Source organism: Schistocerca nitens, chromosome 6 (assembly GCF_023898315.1).
Source record: "Schistocerca nitens isolate TAMUIC-IGC-003100 chromosome 6, iqSchNite1.1, whole genome shotgun sequence".
Classification (NCBI taxonomy): Eukaryota; Metazoa; Arthropoda; class Insecta; order Orthoptera; family Acrididae; genus Schistocerca; species Schistocerca nitens.
In genome coordinates this window covers 469,981,313-470,000,375 of record NC_064619.1, presented here as the reverse complement: position 1 = coordinate 470,000,375, position 19,063 = coordinate 469,981,313, and the positions used below count along the sequence as shown (strand labels likewise).

Sequence of the window (19,063 nt, the reverse complement as noted above, 5' to 3'; positions counted from 1 at the left end):
GAAAGGATGTGGGTTTTAAGGGAGAGGTTAAGGAGTCATTCCAATCCCGGGAGCGGAAAGACTTACCTTACGGGAAAAACGGACGGATATACACTCGCACACACACACATATCCATCCACACATATATAGACACTAGCAGACATATTTAAAGACAAAGAGTTTGGGCAGAGATGTCAGTCGAGGCGGAAGTGCAGAGGCAAAGATGTTGTTGAATGACAGGTGAGGTATGAGTGGCGGCAACTTGAAATTAGCGGAGATTGAGGCCTGATGGGTAACGGGAAGAGAGGATATATTGAAGAGCAAGTTCCCATCTCCGGAGTTCGGATAGGTTGGTGTTGGTGGGAAGTATCCAGATAACCCGGACGGTGTAACACTATGCGAAGATGTGCTGGCCGTGCACCAAGGCATGTTTAGCCACAGGGTGATCCTCATTACCAACAAACACTGTCTGCCTGTGTCCATTCATGCGAATGGACAGTTTGTTGCTGGTCATTCCCACATAGAATGCATCACAGTGTAGGCAGGTCAGTGGGTGCTTTCACACGTGGCTCTGCCTTTGATCGTGTACACCTTCCGGGTTACAGGACCGGAGTAGGTGGTGGTGGGAGGGTGCATGGGACAGATTTTACACAGGGGGCGGTTACAAGGATAGGAGCCAGAGGGTAGGGAAGGTGGTTTGGGGATTTCATAGGGATGAACTAACAGGTTACGAAGGTTGTGTGGAAGGTGGAAAGACACTCTTGGTGGAGTGGGGAGGATTTCATGAAGGATGGATCTCATTTCAGGGCAGGATTTGAGGAATATGGCTCCTATCCTTGTAACCGCCCCCGGTGTAAAACCTGTCCCATGCACCCTCCCACCACCACCTACTCCAGTCCTGTAACCCGGAAAGGAGTACACGATCAAAGGCAGTGCCATGTGTGAAAGCACCCACGTGATTTACCAACTGACCTGCCTACACTGTGATGCATTCTATGTGGGAATGACCAGCAACAAACTGTCCATTCGCATGAATGGACACAGGCAGACAGTGTTGGTTGGTAATGAGGATCACCCTGTGGCTAAACATGCCTTGGTGCACGGCCAGCATATCTTGGCACAGTGTTACACCGTCCGGGTTATCTGGATACTTCCCACCAACACCAACCTATCCGAACTCCGGAGATGGGAACTTGCTCTTCAATATATCCTCTCTTCCCGTTACCCACCAGGCCTCAATCTCCGCTAATTTCAAGTTGCCGCCACTCATACCTCACCTGTCATTCAACAACATCTTTGCCTCTGCACTTCCGTTTCGACTGACATCTCTGCCCAAACTCTTTGTCTTTAAATATGTCTGCTTGTGTCTGTATATGTGTGGATGGATATGTGTGTGTGTGCGAGTGTATACCCGTCCTTTTTTCCCCCTAAGGTAAGTCTGTCCGCTCCCGGTATTGGAATGACTCCTTACCCTCTCCCTTAAAACTCACATCCTTTCGTCTTTCCCTCTTCTTCCCTCTTTCCTGATGAGGCAACAATTTGATGCGAAAGCTTGAATTTTGTGTGTATGTTTGTGTGTCTATCGACCTGCCACCGCTTTCGTTTGGTAAGTCACATCATCTTTGTTTTTAGATGTATTTTTCCCACGTGGAATGTTTCCCTATATGGGACTGGATCAGACTCTGAATGTGGCTCTCCAGCAGGGATACGACTTCCTCAAATCCTGCCCTGAAATGAGATCCATCCTTCATGAAATCCTCCCCACTCCACCAAGAGTGTCTTTCCGCCATCCACCTAACCTTCGTAACCTCTTGGTTCATCCCTATGAAATCCCCAAACCATCTTCCCTGCCCTCTAGCTCCTACCCTTGTAACCGCCCCCGGTATAAAACCTGTCCCATGCATCCTCCCACCACCACCTACTCCAGTCCTGTAACCCAGAAGGTGTACACGAACAAAGGCAGAGCCACGTGTGAAAGCACCCACATGATTTACCAACTGACCTGCCTATACTGTGAAGCTTTCTATGTGGGAATGACTAGCAACAAACTGTCCATTCGCATGAATGAACACAGGCAGACAGTGTTTGTTGGTAATGAGGATCACCCTGTGGCTAAACATGCCTTGGTGCACGGCCAGCACATCTTGGCACAGTGTTACACCATCCTTGTTATCTGGATACTTCCCACTAACACCAACCTATCAGAACTCCAGAGATGGGAACTTGCTCTTCAGTATAATCCTCTCTTCCCATTACCCACCAGGCCTCAACCTCCGCTAATTTCAAGTTGCCGCCGCTCATACCTCACATGTTATTCAACAACATCGTTGCCTCTGTACTTTCGCCTCGACTGACATCTCTGCCCAAGCTCTTTGCCTTTACAAATGTCTGCTTGTGTCTGTATATGTGTGGATGGATATGTGTGTGTGTGCGAGTGTATACCTGTCCTTTTTCCCCCTAAGGTAAGTCTTTCCGCTCCCGGGATTGGAATTACTCCTTACCCTCTCCCTTAAAACCCACATCCTTTCGTCTTTCCCTCTCCTTCCCTCTTTCCTGACGAAGCAACCGTTGGTTGCGAAAGCTTGAACCTGTGTTTGTTTGTGTGTCTATCGACCTGCCAGCACTTTCGTTCGGTAAGTCACATCATCTGTGTTTTTAGATATATTTTTCCCACATGGAATGTTTGCCTCTATTTTATATATATATATATATATTGGGGTCCCTCAAGGAAGTGTACTGGGCCCATTATTGTTTCTGGTATATATAAATGATTTCCCACAACATATCAGTCATGGAGAGAAGATATTGTTTGCTGATGACAGCAACATATTAATCACCGATAAGAGACCAGCACAAAATGTTGGAATATTCTACTGAAGTGCTGAGGTGAGGGATGTCCACAAATGGTTACAGGAAAAGAAAGTAATCCTCAACATAAAGAAATCAAATTCAACATACTTTAGAATGAATGGGAAACAGACTCCCTTAAATTCAAGACTACATAATATCTCCATGATGTACCTACAACAAAATTCTTAGGGTTGCACAATGACAGCCAAATGTATTGAAAAGAACATGCTATGAAACTCTCAAAAAAGGTATCCACAACATGTTATACACTAGAGTCCTTGCATCCGCATGCAGTGATGAATGTCTGAGGACTATATATTTTAGTTATGTTCATTCAGTAATGAGTTATGGTAAAATTTTCTGGGGAAACAGTGCTCAGAATTGACAAATAGTATTTAAAATGCAAAAAAGAGCATTAAGGATTATAATGAAAAGCAGTAAGTGGGCCCACTGCAGAGAACTACTGAAAATGTTAGAAATTCTAACTGTTCCTTGTGAATTTATATTCCAAACCATAGTATATATCAAGAAAATTTATAGTACAAATAGCAGTTTCGTAACTATAGTACAAGGACAAGTCACTGTTTTCACCTAGACATGAAAAATAAATGTAACACTCATAATAGTTTCTTGTATGAAGGTGCCACCTATCAACAACTCAATACTTCAAATATTCAGTGCAATTTAAAATTATAAGACAGAATTTCTGGACTGTAGATACAGCTTGGGATAACCATGAAATTATGCAAGAATTAGCCAGCAGGCCTGTCTCATAGTTTTATAATTTTATCAAGTGAATTTTCATTTTAATACAATATATGCACTGTGAAATATTTGTCAGAAGCCCTACAAGGCAGGTGGTAATGCTCGCCAAGTCCATGCTGTTTTTGATAAAGCCATATGTGCCTCCCACGTCGTGGTCTACATTATGAGCACTTCAGGGAGATCAGCATTCATTTACAGGGTGCAGGGTTGGCAAAACTATGTTTCCTCAGCTGGGGACTGGTGACTGGCCCCAGTCTTCTATAACCGTAAACACTGGACATACTTCAGCAATCACCATGTGACACAGCAGTAGAATGTTATGTGTCACAGGGAATGGGGATCTTGGCTTAACCAGCCCCAGATTTCGAAGATGGTAAAAACCACTACAAAAAAATATTATCCCAAGGTATACTGTGACCACTGACATGCATGGCTGTTGAGGTGGTACAGTTGTTAGTGGGCAACCTTGGGTAAATGTGCCACATTTCAGTTGTATAAGGCTTACCCAGGCAAGTGGGGCTCTGTCTGGGGTGAGTACTTACTTCCCCAGCTGCTCATGGGAATTCCATGTCCAAAAGAACAGACACCACATATATATAACTCAGGTGAGATAGCCCAATGTTCCCTTCAGTTCAGATGCAGAACACACTCAAACTCTTATGGGAATCAGAGAAATGTTGCAAGTAATTATGGTAATGGGTACGGGCACTACATCAGAAGTGTGTGGATTGGTTTGAAATTTGAATTGGGCAGGGACCACATCTAGATGGTCAGGGTGACCGTTCACGAGAAATGGAAGATTCTGTGTTTGAGTCCCAGTCTAGCACAATTTTTCAACTTTCCCCAGTGATGTATTTCAATACCCAATGACAGCTAATGTCTTCATTTCCTTTGTGTAATGTTTGTATACAACTGCAGGATCAAAAATGGTGGCTGTTTTTTTGGACATGTTCAAAAGAACAAACACCACGTAAATACATCTATAAAACACTGTCCATGCCACACACATATGCATATCATGCTGCTGTTCAGCCAACAATGGAGAGGCTTTTTCTTACCTGACACCGAGAGATGAGGCTCTATGGGATTCACATAGAGGTTTGCCTTTTAGAGATGGGTGTGGCTGGTTTTAATGTTTTACATAGAGGTTTGAGCAAATCTCCACCTATAGAGGCCCAGAATTATTTTAGTCTTGATGAATTTTTAGAAAGCTTGCATTCCAAATTTTTATTTTTCAATCTCTCATTTTTCTAACATTTTATATAGGCATCACAGTTTTATAGCTATGTAAACTGAGTGCTCAAAGCCAGGAGACTCCACTGGCTCTTCAGTAGTACTCCCCAACACTGTGTTCAAGATTCACCTTCTCCATGACTGTACTGTATTTGCTGCATAGCTCCATTCAAACCTAAAGGCACTGGAGCAGATGAGTCACCTTCAGCCCAAACAGTTCCTCATCTGTTCCAATCCCCTTAGCCTTCTACAATCACTGGAGCACTTGTGCCCAGAAGGTAAAATGATCTACTTAATACATGACCAACTGTACATTCTATAGCAGTGGGGGAATAGGGTGTCATTGTTCTGGGTACCGGGGTACTTGAAAATTTGGGGAAATGAAAAGTTAGACAAAGTTGTCAAGGAAGCCCGCAGAATATGAAGTTACACAATGTGTAATTACCTGCAGGCTGTCTTTTTGCTGGAGTGTCAAAGATCCATGCAACTGTGGAAGCAGAAATGGCTAGCAGTGATGGACAATTAGGTTTATTTATTTATTTAAATTTTTTGTGTGGAGTCATCAATATGATGGCTTTTGCAAACATCAAGTACAGTTACAAACACAAAATACATTTAGATCTTAGCCTTACATGTAGTAATTAAACAGAAAATTGGTGCTTGTCAAAATACATTACACCTTACACATATTAATACAGCCAATTCTTTTTTATACACAATTTTACAGCTCTTAAACTTAACCGTTTAAAATTCATTGAGTGAACAAAGACACTATTCAATTAAGAATTCTCTTAGTTTTGATTTGAATTGCCTTTTATGACTGTTTTTCATTAGTATATGGGCTCTGGTCCATCATTTTTAATCTTGTTCTTTGTCAGTAGTAATTCTCTTTGGGCCTTGTATTGTGGTCATGTATATCACTACATTTATTTATTTCGGTTTTCTGTGAGCCAAAAAACTAATTAATTTATAAAGATACAAAGAGTATATGGTGAAGTACTTGTGTTGTCTGAAAACACCACAGCAAGAGTCTTTATAGCCTAGTCCATGTATAATCCTCAACCCTGTTTTTTGTAGCAATAGTACTCTGTTAAGATGAATGTCTGCAGCACAACCCTATATTTCCATACAGTAGCTAAGCCATGTATGGAAGTGAAACATGGACGATAACCAGTTTGGACAAGAAGAGAATAGAAGCTTTCGAAATGTGGTGCTACAGAAGAATGCTGAAGATAAGGTGGGTAGATCACATAACTAATGAGGAGGTATTGAATAGGATTGGGGAGAAGAGGAGTTTGTGGCACAACTTGACTAGAAGAAGGGATCGGTTGGTAGGACATGTTTTGAGGCATCAAGGGATCACAAATTTAGCATTGGAGGGCAGCGTGGAGGGTAAAAATCGTAGAGGGAGACCAAGAGATGAATACACTAAGCAAATTCAGAAGGATGTAGGTTGCAGTAGGTACTGGGAGATGAAGAAGCTTACACAGGATAGAGTAGCATGGAGAGCTGCATCAAACCAGTCTCAGGACTGAAGACCACAACAACAACAACAACAACAACAGCTAAGATGGGGATAGATTGTCCCATAATACACAGTTTAAGCATGTGGGTGGGCACCATTTTGGACAGTTGGCTAAGAAGATACAGCCCATTGCTGACTATGCCACATACCTCATCTATGCATGAGCGGTGTGAGCTGCCAGTTGTAAATATTAGCGTCTGGTATTTATTTACATTGATCTTTAACCCTTACGCATGAAAATATGAACTTAATTATAGTATTCCATTACTTGCTGAGAATTTCAGTTCCTCACAATTTTTACCATGAAATAAAACTGAGATGTATCAGCATAATTTACAATGTGCGGTGTTAATGGGGTGTACAACATCATTAACATATGCTAAAAGAGAAAGGTCCAAGAATTGAGCCTTGAGGGACTCCCTGTGTCACTGTTTCACTTGTGGATTTAAAGGTTAAGATCCTATTGTCAATTTGGTGTTTAAGTTTGGTACACTGTTTCTGATTCACCAGATAGGGTGATAGAAGTTTCATTGATGCATCACTGATATTGTATGCCCGCAGTTTTTTTAAGAGAAGCTCATGGTTTACTGAGTCAAAAGCTTTGCTCAGGTCAAGGAATATTCTGGCTGTGTGCATACCCCATTCAATATTGCTATACACCTCATGGAAGAAACTGGTAACAGCAGTGGTCATGCTTAGGTCTCTCGTAAACCCATGCTGTGATTCGGTAAGCATTTTGTGTCTTGAGAAAAATGTTATGAGTTGTGATAGCATAACTGTTTCAAATATTTTACTGAAGGCAGGGATTAGTGATATCGGTCTATAATTTGAAACTTCTTCTTTACTTCCCTACTTATGGATTGGCTGAATTACACTTATTTTTAAGGCATTTAGGTACATGTTTTCATTAATACTACAGCTGATAAGATAGTTAAGGGGTTTAGTTATTTCATTGGCACATTTATTTAACACCACACTTGAGATACCATCCCATCCAAATGAATGCTTGTTCTTTAGCTTACTGCATTGTGTTAAATATTTCCTGTTGATTCACCTCCATAAATTTGAGCACTATACCATCCGTGACATCATTTGGTGTGCCAGCCTGTACATCTATAGTAGAAGCTGGTTGGTCAAAAGGAGAGATAAAATGCTTACTGAATAAATTAATACTTCATTTGGATCCTTCACTAGATGGCCCTCTTGTCTAATGCTAACTGGTTCACTATGTCCCTTGCTGGTGGCTTTATGATGTTTACTGATTAGTCTCCAGGATGCCTTACCTATGTTGCTGAATGCTCTATTGCATCATTGTTTATCTGTTTCCTCAAGTGTAAAAGGTCTGCCTTAAAAGATTTTTTCGCTTAATTGTACTTTTCCTTAAATATATGCAGCTTTGTTTCCTTATATAAACAGTCAAGATCATACATATGCTGCCTGAACTTAATCAGCCTAGGTGTAAGTTTCAGACTAGCGGTAGTTAGTGAAGCCAGTTATCCAACCATGGCATACTTCATGCCAGTCACTCTGTTGGAGTGAAGCATCTCTGATCCATCTCCAAATTGGGCACTGTTCCCTAACACATAGCTTTTTACTTCAGCAACAATGATGCAGGTGATCATCAAAAAGCTTGGCATTTTATCCACATTTGATGCAGCATGTAAACTGATAACTTTTTATGAGTATGTTTACCTTGACAGACAATAATATATTAGAATCAATAACTCAGAAATTATTACCACCAAGAATATTTTGTGGCTTATCCAATACTTTTGATTTAGTGAAGCAAGATATTTGACACAAAAGTTAAAATATTATGGAATAATAGACATGTATATTCATGATTTTTACCTTATCTGCATGGTAGAATGTTGTGAACATCAGTTCAGTGCCAACAACTTAGTAATACATATTCTGTCCATTAGTGTTGTCAGAGGACAGAAATTTTCTAATTTTTGTACAGTACATGAAATATGTGTAGGAATTAATAAGCAGTATACCAGTCCTCTCACTGAAATCACAGATACTAAAATAACTTAAAACGTTAACAGTAGGACCAAGGCAAATAGATTCCCATTAAACTTTGACAAGACTCAGTACATATAATTTTATGCTTTTATAGATTCTAGAAGCTATAACACAGGCTATTTAAACTGTGAAATATGAAGTGTAGATGGTGTTCAGATTTAGGGAATAAAGTTATACTACAACTTGAACTGGAAAACCCACATCACAGAAAAAATGAATTACTGTAGTTGAGCTACATATGCTGTTTGCATGGTTATAGTTATATGCCTTTCAAAAATTATGAGTTTAATTTGTCTGCATTTTGCTATTCACTAATGAGTTATGGAATAATTTTTTGGGGAAACTCAACTTATAGAAATAACACTCTCAGAATACAGATGTGCACTGTAAAAATTATATCTGACACTATAACTGAGGTGGCAAATGTCATGGAATAGCGATATGCATGTCTACAGGTGCCAGTAATATCATGTACACAAGCTGTATGCAATGGATAGGCATAGCTATCATTTGCACTCAAGTGAGTCATGTGAAAAAATTTCTGATGTGATTATGGATGCGTGACAGGGATTACCAGACTTTGAACACAGAATGGTAGCTGGAACTAGACGCGTGGCACATTCCATTTCAGAAATCATTAAGGAATTCAATATTTGGAGTCCACAGTGTCAAGAGTGTGCTGACAATGCCAAATTTCAGGCAGTTCCTCTCACCATGGACAACACAGTGGCTGGCAGCCATCCTGTAATGACCAAGAGCGGTGGTGTTTTTGTAGAAGTGTCAGTGCTAACAGTCATGCAACACTGTGTGAAGTAACCACAGAAATCAATGTGGGACATACGAAAAACATATTCATTGGGACAGTGTGGCGAAGTTTGGCAATAATGGTCTGTGCCAGCAGACAACTGACTCAAGTGCCTTTGCTAACAGTATGTTATTGCCTGAAGCACCCCTCCTGGGCTTATGACGGTACTGATTTGACCCTAGATGACTGGAAAATCATGGTCAGGTGGGATGGGTCCAGATTTCTGTTGTTAAGAGCTGATGGTAGGGTTTGAGTGCAGTGCAGACCCCATGAAGTCATGGACCCAAGTTGCAGCAAGACACCGTGCAAGTTGGTGGTGGTTCCATATGGCGTGGGCTGCGTGTACATAGAATGAACTGGGTCCTCTTGTCCAACTGAACCAATCACTGGCTGGAAATGGGTATGTTCAGCTAGTTGGAGACCATGTTTCATGTTCCCCACAATGATATAATTTTTATGGATGACAATGTGCCATGTCACCATGCCCAATTGCTCATGAGCAGTTTGCAGAACGTAACAGACAATTCAAGCAAATGATTTGGCCACCCAGATCACACCAACATAAATCGCATTGAACATTTATAGGACATTGTTGAGAAGTCAGTTTGTCCACAAAATCCCACATCGGCAACACTTTCACAATTATGGATTCCTACAGATGCAGCAGGCTCAATTTTTCAGCAGGGAACTTTCAACGACTTGTGGAGTCCATGCCACATCGAGCTGCCACACTACACCAAGGAAAAGGAAGTCCAACATTATATTAGGAGGTATCCTATGACTTTTGTCATCCTATGACTTTTCTGATCATGGTGCACAGCTAGTTACAATATATGACATAGCTCCATTCAGCAATACTAAACAGTCCTCCAAAGTAGTACGTTCAGTCAACGATTTAACAATTGCAAATTTCAGGGAAAGCCTACAGCAGTTAGACTGGGATGAGGTGTACCGTGAACCTGATGCCAATTTAAAATATAATTTATTTCATGACATTATTGTAAATGCATTTGAAAACTGCTTCCCCAAGAAAATAGTTAAACATACTCGTAAGAAACCTTGTAACAAACCATGGCTTACTAAGGGTATAAAAATATCTTGTAACCGGAAAAGGGAAATGTATCTGACAGCAAGAAAGAGTAGTGACCCAGAAACTATCAAAAATTATAAAAACTACTGTGTTATATTAAGAAAAGTTATCAAAAAATCCAGGAGTATGTGTATCATGTCTGAAATCAGCAACTCTGATAATAAAATTAAAACAATTTGGAATATTATTAAAAGAGAAACAGGTCAACCAAGAGCAGAGGAAGACAGTATTACCATCAAATTGAATGAAAACTTTACGAACAAAAAGTCAGAAGTTGAAAATATTTTTAATAATCATTTTCTAAATGTTGTGGATATAGTAGGATCCAGGTGTTCATTAGAAGATGCTAGGCTGTTAATGGAAGAGGCCATACCTATGCAATTTGATACAATTGAAATCTCGCCCACTTCTCCCTCTGAAATTAGGAAAATAATAAACTTGCTTAAAAGCAAAAACTCACATGGAATTGATGGCATTTCCAGCAAAATACTAAAAGCTTGTTCTCAACAGATAAGTAAGATTCTCAGCCACCTGTGTAATAGCTCTCTGGAACAGGGCATTTTCCCTGATAGACTGAAATATGCTATTGTTATACCTTTGCATAAAAAGGGGGATAGATCTGATGTCAACAATTTCCGTCCAATCTCCCTTCTAACAGCTTTATCCAAAATTTTTGAGAAAGTAATGTATTCAAGAGTAGCTTCACATATCTGTAAAAATGAAGTACTAACAAAATGTCAGTTTGGTTTCCAGAAAGGTTTTTCAACAGAAAATGCCATATATGCTTTCACCAGTCAAATTTTGAATGATCTGAATAACCGAACACCACCCATTGGGATTTTTTGTGATCTCTCAAAGGCTTTTGATTGTGTAAATCATGAAATTCTGCTAGACAAGCTCAAGTATTGTGGCATGAGTGGGACAGTGCACAAATGGTTTAATTCGTACCTAACTGGAAAGGTGCAGAAAGTAGAAATAAGTAGTTCTCGTAACATGCAAAGATCAGCACATTCCTCAAACTGGGGAACTATCAAGAATGGGGTTCCACAAGGGTCAGTCTTGGGTCCTTTGTTGTTCTTATTATACACTCCTGGAAATTGAAATAAGAACACCGTGAATTCATTGTCCCAGGAAGGGGAAACTTTATTGACACATTCCTGGGGTCAGATACATCACATGATCACACTGACAGAACCACAGGCACATAGACACAGGCAACAGAGCATGCACAATGTCGGCACTAGTACAGTGTATATCCACCTTTCGCAGCAATGCAGGCTGCTATTCTCCCATGGAGATGATTGCAGAGATGCTGGATGTAGTCCTGTGGAACGGCTTGCCATGCCATTTCCACCTGGCGCCTCAGTTGGACCAGCGTTCGTGCTGGACGTGCAGACCGCGTGAGACGACGCTTCATCCAGTCCCAAACATGCTCAATGGGGGACAGATCCGGAGATCGTGCTGGCCAGGGTAGTTGACTTACACCTTCTAGAGCACGTTGGATGGCACGGGATACATGCGGACGTGCATTGTCCTGTTGGAACAGCAAGTTCCCTTGCCGGTCTAGGAATGGTAGAACGATGGGTTCGATGACGGTTTGGATGTACCGTGCACTATTCAGTGTCCCCTCGACGATCACCAGTGGTGTACGGCCAGTGTAGGAGATCGCTCCCCACACCATGATGCCGGGTGTTGGCCCTGTGTGCCTCGGTCGTATGCAGTCCTGATTGTGGCGCTCTCCTGCACGGCGCCAAACACGCATACGACCATCATTGGCACCAAGGCAGAAGCGACTCTCATCGCTGAAGACGACACGTCTCCATTCGTCCCTCCATTCACGCCTGTCGCGACACCACTGGAGGCGGGCTGCACGATGTTGGGGCGTGAGCGGAAGACGGCCTAACGGTGTGCGGGACCGTAGCCCAGCTTCATGGAGACGGTTGCGAATGGTCCTCGCCGATACCCCAGGAGCAACAGTGTCCCTAATTTGCTGGGAAGTGGCGGTGCGGTCCCCTACGGCACTGCGTAGGATCCTACGGTCTTGGCGTGCATCCGTGCGTCGCTGCGGTCCGGTCCCAGGTCGACGGGCACGTGCACCTTCCGCCGACCACTGGCGACAACATCGATGTACTGTGGAGACCTCACGCCCCACGTGTTGAGCAATTCGGCGGTACGTCCATCCGGCCTCCCGTATGCCCACTATACGCCCTCGCTCAAAGTCCGTCAACTGCACATACGGTTCACGTCCACGCTGTCGCGGCATGCTACCAGTGTTAAAGACTGCGATGGAGCTCCGTAGGCCACGGCAAACTGGCTGACACTGACGGCGGCGGTGCACAAATGCTGCGCAGCTAGCGCCATTCGACGGCCAACACCGCGGTTCCTGGTGTGTCCGCTTTGCCGTGCGTGTGATCATTGCTTGTACAGCCCTCTCGCAGTGTCCGGAGCAAGTATGGTGGGTCTGACACACCGGTGTCAATGTGTTCTTTTTTCCATTTCCAGGAGTGTATATTAATGACTTGCCATTCTATATTCATGAAGAGGCAAAGTTAGTTCTCTTTGCTAATGATACAAGTATAGTAATCACACCTGACAAACAAGAATTAACTGATGAAATTGTCAATACTGTCTTTCAGAAAATTACTAAGTGGTTCTTTGTAAACGGACTCTCACTGAATTTTGATAAGACACAGTACATACAGTTCCGTACAGTGAATGGTATGACACCATTAATAAATATAGACCTTAATCAGAAGCATATAGCTAAGGTAGAACATTGCAAATTTTTAGGTGTGTCCATTGATGAGAGATTAAATTGGAAGAAACACATTGATGATCTGCTGAAACGTTTGAGTTCAGCTACTTATGCAATAAGGGTCATTGCAAATTTTGGTGATAAACATCTTAGTAAATTAGCTTACTACGCCTATTTTCACTCATTGCTTTCATATGGCATCATATTTTGGGGTAATTCATCACTGAGGAATAAAGTATTTATTGCACAAAAGCGTGTAATCAGAATAATAGCTGGAGTCCACCCAAGATCATCCTGCAGACATTTATTTAAGGATCTAGGGATATTCACAGTAGCTTCTCAGTATATATACTCTCTTATGAAATTTGTTATTAACAACCAAACCCAATTCAAAAGTAATAGCAGTGTGCATAACTACAATACTAGGAGAAAGGATGATCTTCACTATTCAAGATTAAATCTAACTTTGGCACAGAAAGGGGTGAATTATACTGGCACTAAAGTCTTTGGTCACTTACCAAATAGTATCAAAAGTCTGACAGATAACCAACAAGTATTTAAGAAGAAATTAAAAGAATTTCTGAATGACAACTCCTTCTACTCCATAGAGGAATTTTTAGATATAAATTAAGAAAAAAAAACAAAAAAATATTAAAAAAATAAAAAAATTAAAAAATTAAAAAAATAAAAATAAAAAATAAAGAAAAACAAAAAGACACAATAAAATAAAGTTGTTATATTAAGTATGTTGTTAAATTAACCTAATTATGTCATGTATTGGAAAATTCGACTCGTTCCACATCATTACGAAATATCGTATTCATGATCCATGGAACTAGTATTAATCTAATCTAATCTAATCTTCAGTGTGATTCCGGAACACTATGCTGGGTGAGGATGATGATGATGACGATATATTGGTGTGGGCGCACGACGCAAAAAGTCTTCAACGCTCACACAAAAATGTTATGAGATGAGTGATGATAAAATAAAATTCACAGAATTACAAAGCTTTGTTGTGAAAGATTTCAAGTCAAGGTAAAAATAGTTTGTTGAGCTGACAGTTCTTTTTGAAATCCAAACTGTTAGCTACTGAGAACATTTTTTTCTGTCTTAAGTGTTTATTAATTCTAACATAAACAACTTTCTTGAAAAAACTGTAAAATACTGAAAGTACCAGGATGGGTCCGTTAGTCTTTATTATTACTTTTTCTGCTTTAGATTGGTTAGTATGAAAAAAAATGAAGAAACTTAGTATATAAGAAACTTAGTGTAGCACAAAGCTCAACTGAACATTTGATTATTTTACTACTGATTTCATCACCACTACTAGAATATTTATTTATAGTGGCATCGATGATATTGAAAACGTCTTTTGGAGGTTTATAATGTAGCTGAATCATATCAAACCTGTTTCAGAACACTTCTTTAAAAAGAAAAAAAAGGAAGTATTAAAATCTAAGTTATCTGCTTCTGACAGGAAAAGTTATTAAAAGGGACAGAAATTTGGAGTCTATCTTGGATCAGCTTATCATTTATGGTTACAAAAAATTCCTAATTTAACTTACTGCTTTTTCCTGTTTGCTTTGTTAAAATCATCAAAATATTTCTTATTTTTTCTTAAAAATACAAATTTTTTCCTTACAGTCTTAAGAGAAAAATTTATATCCTTTGTATCCTTTCAAGTTAAATTAAGACTTTGCTTAATTTCTGTGATATTCTAATAGCATTTGCAACCCATTATTTAGGAACATTTAACCTACTGACAGATGTTAAGCATTTAAGACATCAGTTTTCAAAGAATCCTATGACTACATTTGTAATACATTATATATTTCATTTACGCAATGGTTATTGTGTACATCCCTCCAATCTGCGTCTCACAAATACTCCTTGCATTCCTTTTTTATTTATGGTGTTTGTGATTTTACAATATGTAATATTCATGTATTTTAAACATAAGCAGTTTAGCATCATACTAAGAGATCATTAACTTGATGATTTGCACTATGAATTTGAATTCTCCACATGTCTGTAAAATACTATTAGCAATAGTGCTATTGACAAGCGACACAGAATAGGTTTGCTATATATAATACTGGCTGTGCCTGGCCAAGCGTTGCTGTGGCTCAGTCTGGTTAAATGGAGAAGAAAGAAAAGAGAAACCACACATTTTTAATACGTATGGGAACTAGATATACATCCTAATCTCCTTCTCCCCCCTATTTCTGTCCATCTCCTTCCCTCCTCTCTCTGTCTATCTTCTCCTCCCCCCCCTTCTCCATCTTCTCCTGCCACCTCTCCCTCCCTGAACAAATGAACATTTACATTTTTTACTTATATAGCTCACATCATTCTAATCAAAAGTTCAAAATATTAATAAATCAACAGTTTGCTCCTGAGTAACTCAAACACATTGATCAGGGAAGGTAGCTTTGTAGCTTTTGTGTGTGTGTGTGTGTGTGTGTGTGTGTGTGTGTTTGTGTGTGTGTGTGCATGTGCACCTGCATATACATACTTGATGGAAGAAAATCAACCACAGGAAAGCTAGTAAGTTCACGTAATATTTTTGTTCACTCACATGTCATTCATAATTCATCTGCAGGTAAGTGACTACCTGCCTTCAATTTTGTGTACTGAAATGTACTTTTAGAAGTGCAATAAATTTTACTTTTAGCCAGAGTAATATTGGTATAAAGCAACTCATTAGAAATGGCTAATAATACAGTGCAGAAGGAGGAATTTCACTACAGACTTTACTGACCATTGCCTGAATAGCTCTCCCTTTGATTACTGCCTGAAGAAATGTTGCAGCCTGATATGTGTTCTCCTCTGACTCACGAATACCTTCAATGCTCGCACTCACACTTAATGGCTTCTGATGATGAATTTTTTTGACTAAATGCAGAGTAACAGATCCACTTCTTTTCTCAAGATCCATTCGTATTGCTGAAAAATATGACAAGTGTAAAATTGTTGAGGCTTTCATGGCTGCTTGTTGACATATTATCTGGTGGCTTTTCTTCGGGACCTTCAGCTGACATTTGTGTAACAATTTTTCTGACATTTTCCAGCACAAGTGGCTGGGATTGTCATAGATTTACCCTACATTGCCAATAGCAGGCTGGTATCAAGCCTACAGCTGGAGATCATATGGACCTGCTGCACCAACATTTGAGGGCATTTCCCTGGTCAATAGTGCTTTTACCATTTGTTACCTGCAATGGCCTCCTTGTTGCAGCATGGAAATCCCGGATCCAGTTGCCTCGATGCTTAATTCTTTCTTGTTAAAACTATTGTCATGTTTGTGGATTTCTATGACTTCTCTGAACAAACAGAAGTGGTAACCCTCTCCACAGTGACATACTCCACGTTGACGAATTTTATTATGTGGTCGGTCTGAGAAAGTACGTGCTCCACCACACTTGGAATGTTTCCTGAGCAGCAATATATCTTCCACCAGCGCATAAGAAGTATCACAAAACTGAAACTATTTACAACTATTCAAAAACATCTCAGACTAGTAAGAAACAAAAAGGATCCACTCACAATGATGGGCATATACAGCATACCGTGTACATGTGGAGAAATCTATGATGGAATGACTGGATGATCCATCAATAGCAAGGATATCAAACAAAAATGGTATTGCAGGTCAGGCCAGATGGAGGAATTGGCCATGGCAAAGTGTGTGCACTCTGAGACTGACCACGTATTCAAACTAGCCTATATGCAGGTTCTAACTGTGGAGAAGGGCTACCAAGCCTGTTTGTTCACAGAAGACACAGAGGTTCACAAACATGGCCATAATTCTCACAAGAAAGAAGAAAGCCCAAAGTAAATGGATACTGGATTCTCATGCTGTATAAAATCAACACCGCAGTTAACAAGTGGAGAACCACAGCAGTAAGGACCAGGTAATAGCTCTAAGAGACTGGTGTGATAGGTACAAAGAACCTCTGGCTGTCATCTTGACTCCAGTCCACCAGCAGCAGTGGACACTGAACCTTTGACAATGCCAGCCACTGGTAATTGCAAAACATTAGAAAAGATTTTACACAAACAGTGATACAAAAAACCTGAAACAAAAGCTGATAGGCAATACATCAATAAGACAAGCATGTGAGTTAATGGTTTACAAAAGTTGCAGAGAAAGTTAACCTGTGAGCCTGTGTAACAAATGAACAATATATAAGTTACTATATTGTTTGAATTGTATTACATGTTTCAAGCATCACTTTCAGTATCATGTAAATTTACATTAAAATTTTGACTATATGATGACTGATGTGTCAGGTCCTCACCTCTGAAATCATTTCTTGTTGAGAAATGTTTCTACAGTGCAAATAAATATGTTAGCTTACAAAAATACTAGGCCCTCATTTACTATTGTGTACTTTTTAATCTGTTAAAAGATGTTCCATTTTTGCACAATAATGTTTATGTTTCAGCTGCTGGTTTCCTGTTTTCTCACTATGGCCTTCACAGACAAAAATTATCCCCCCTGCATTGTGCTCTCCTGTGTCTTGTCTCTTCAGTCACCTACCAGTTCCCACACACCCAACCACTATCTTGACACAAACGAGTGCTCTGCCTGTGATTCAGTACCATCCAGGACTGCAGCAACTAAATAACATTCTCCGCCAAGGTTTCAAATACTTCTTGTCATAACTTGAATGTAGAGTCCCTACCCATTACCCTCCCTACCCTTCCACAGTGGTATTCTGCCACCCACCAAACCTATGCAGTATCCTTGTCCACCCCCTGCACCCATTCCCTTGCTTCATGGCTCATATCACTGCGATAGACCCAGATGTAGGAAATTTCCTATTCATCCTATCATCTACTCCAGTCCTGCCATAGGCATCATCTCAACCCATCAAAGACTTTGAAAGCAGTCATGAGATCTACAAACTAAGCTGCAACCACTGTGCTTTTTTCTACATGGGCATGACAACTAACAGGCTATCTGTCTGCATGAATGCCTACCACCGAACTGTGACCAAGAGACAGCCAAGCACCCAGTTGCTGAACATGCTGCCCAGTGCAATGTCTTCACTTCAATGACTGCTTTGCAGGCTGCGCCACCTGGATCCTTCCTACCAAGAACCGCTTTTCTAAACTGCACTTTTTTAAAATATGTTTATTTAGCATTTAACAGTTTCACAAAACAACAGAAAACAAACTCATTTGAAAAGTAATTATATAGATTACAACAGTTTCACATTTCATTCTTTTGTACAGAAACTAGCAAGAAACTCTCGATTGACTTATTTCTTTGGAGTTTCATATTTCCTTCTTCTTCATCTCTTTTCATGTCGAAATTCTATCATCAGCTTTACACATTGGAATATTGAGAAAATTTGTGTACATAAGCCTGTATTTAGGATGAAAGTTACTTTCTCATATTCATTCCATACATATGCCAGATCCATATGTTGTCTGTTAATTTAAGTCCAAAAATTATATGAACTGTGTGTGCCATGATTCACATTGTTGCACATCACTTTGCTTTGGGAAATAGTTTCCATTTGGGTGTCGCAGTGTTAGAAACCTGTATATTGCATATGTCCAATCTATTGATCAGTTGAATCATATCCTTGCTGTGTGCCATATCTTGATAAATTTTGAGCACTCAAAACGATGTTTGAGTGTGTCTTCTGAATTGCAATTTCCACATGTGGCTGACAGTTTTAACTGGATGGAGTCAAGCTTAGAGTTTGTCACTATTATCTGGTTTATCACATTGTACCAAGTTGATCCGGTGCCTTCTGGTATTATTTTCATCGCTAAATTTTCCCACACAAATTTCCAATTGTGCTGCGGTAGTCACAGCTCCCAGTTATTAGAAATTGGTATTCCTTTGAGAGCTATGGCCAAGATACAAATTTGTCCTTGTTTTAGGACATGTGTTGCTATGTAGCTTTTACTGTGATCATATTTTTGGACCAAGTTTAATGAGTATAGGATACTGACAACATGAATCGGCACTAGCTCTGATGTTGGGCAATATTTGTGAAACACTACAGCAG

At 40.2% G+C, this 19,063-nt stretch overlaps 1 protein-coding gene across 2 annotated transcripts in view; it reads right to left on the bottom strand.

Moving 5' to 3' along the window:
* Positions 1-19,063, bottom strand: part of LOC126262397 (cilia- and flagella-associated protein 91-like) — a 343,692-nt gene that overhangs the window by 155,824 nt on the left and 168,805 nt on the right. For both annotated transcript variants that reach the window (XM_049959011.1, XM_049959012.1), the window contains exon 10: positions 15,796-15,980. In XM_049959011.1, coding sequence (XP_049814968.1) covers positions 15,796-15,980 — 185 coding nt within the window. The remainder of the gene's footprint in view (positions 1-15,795; positions 15,981-19,063) is intronic.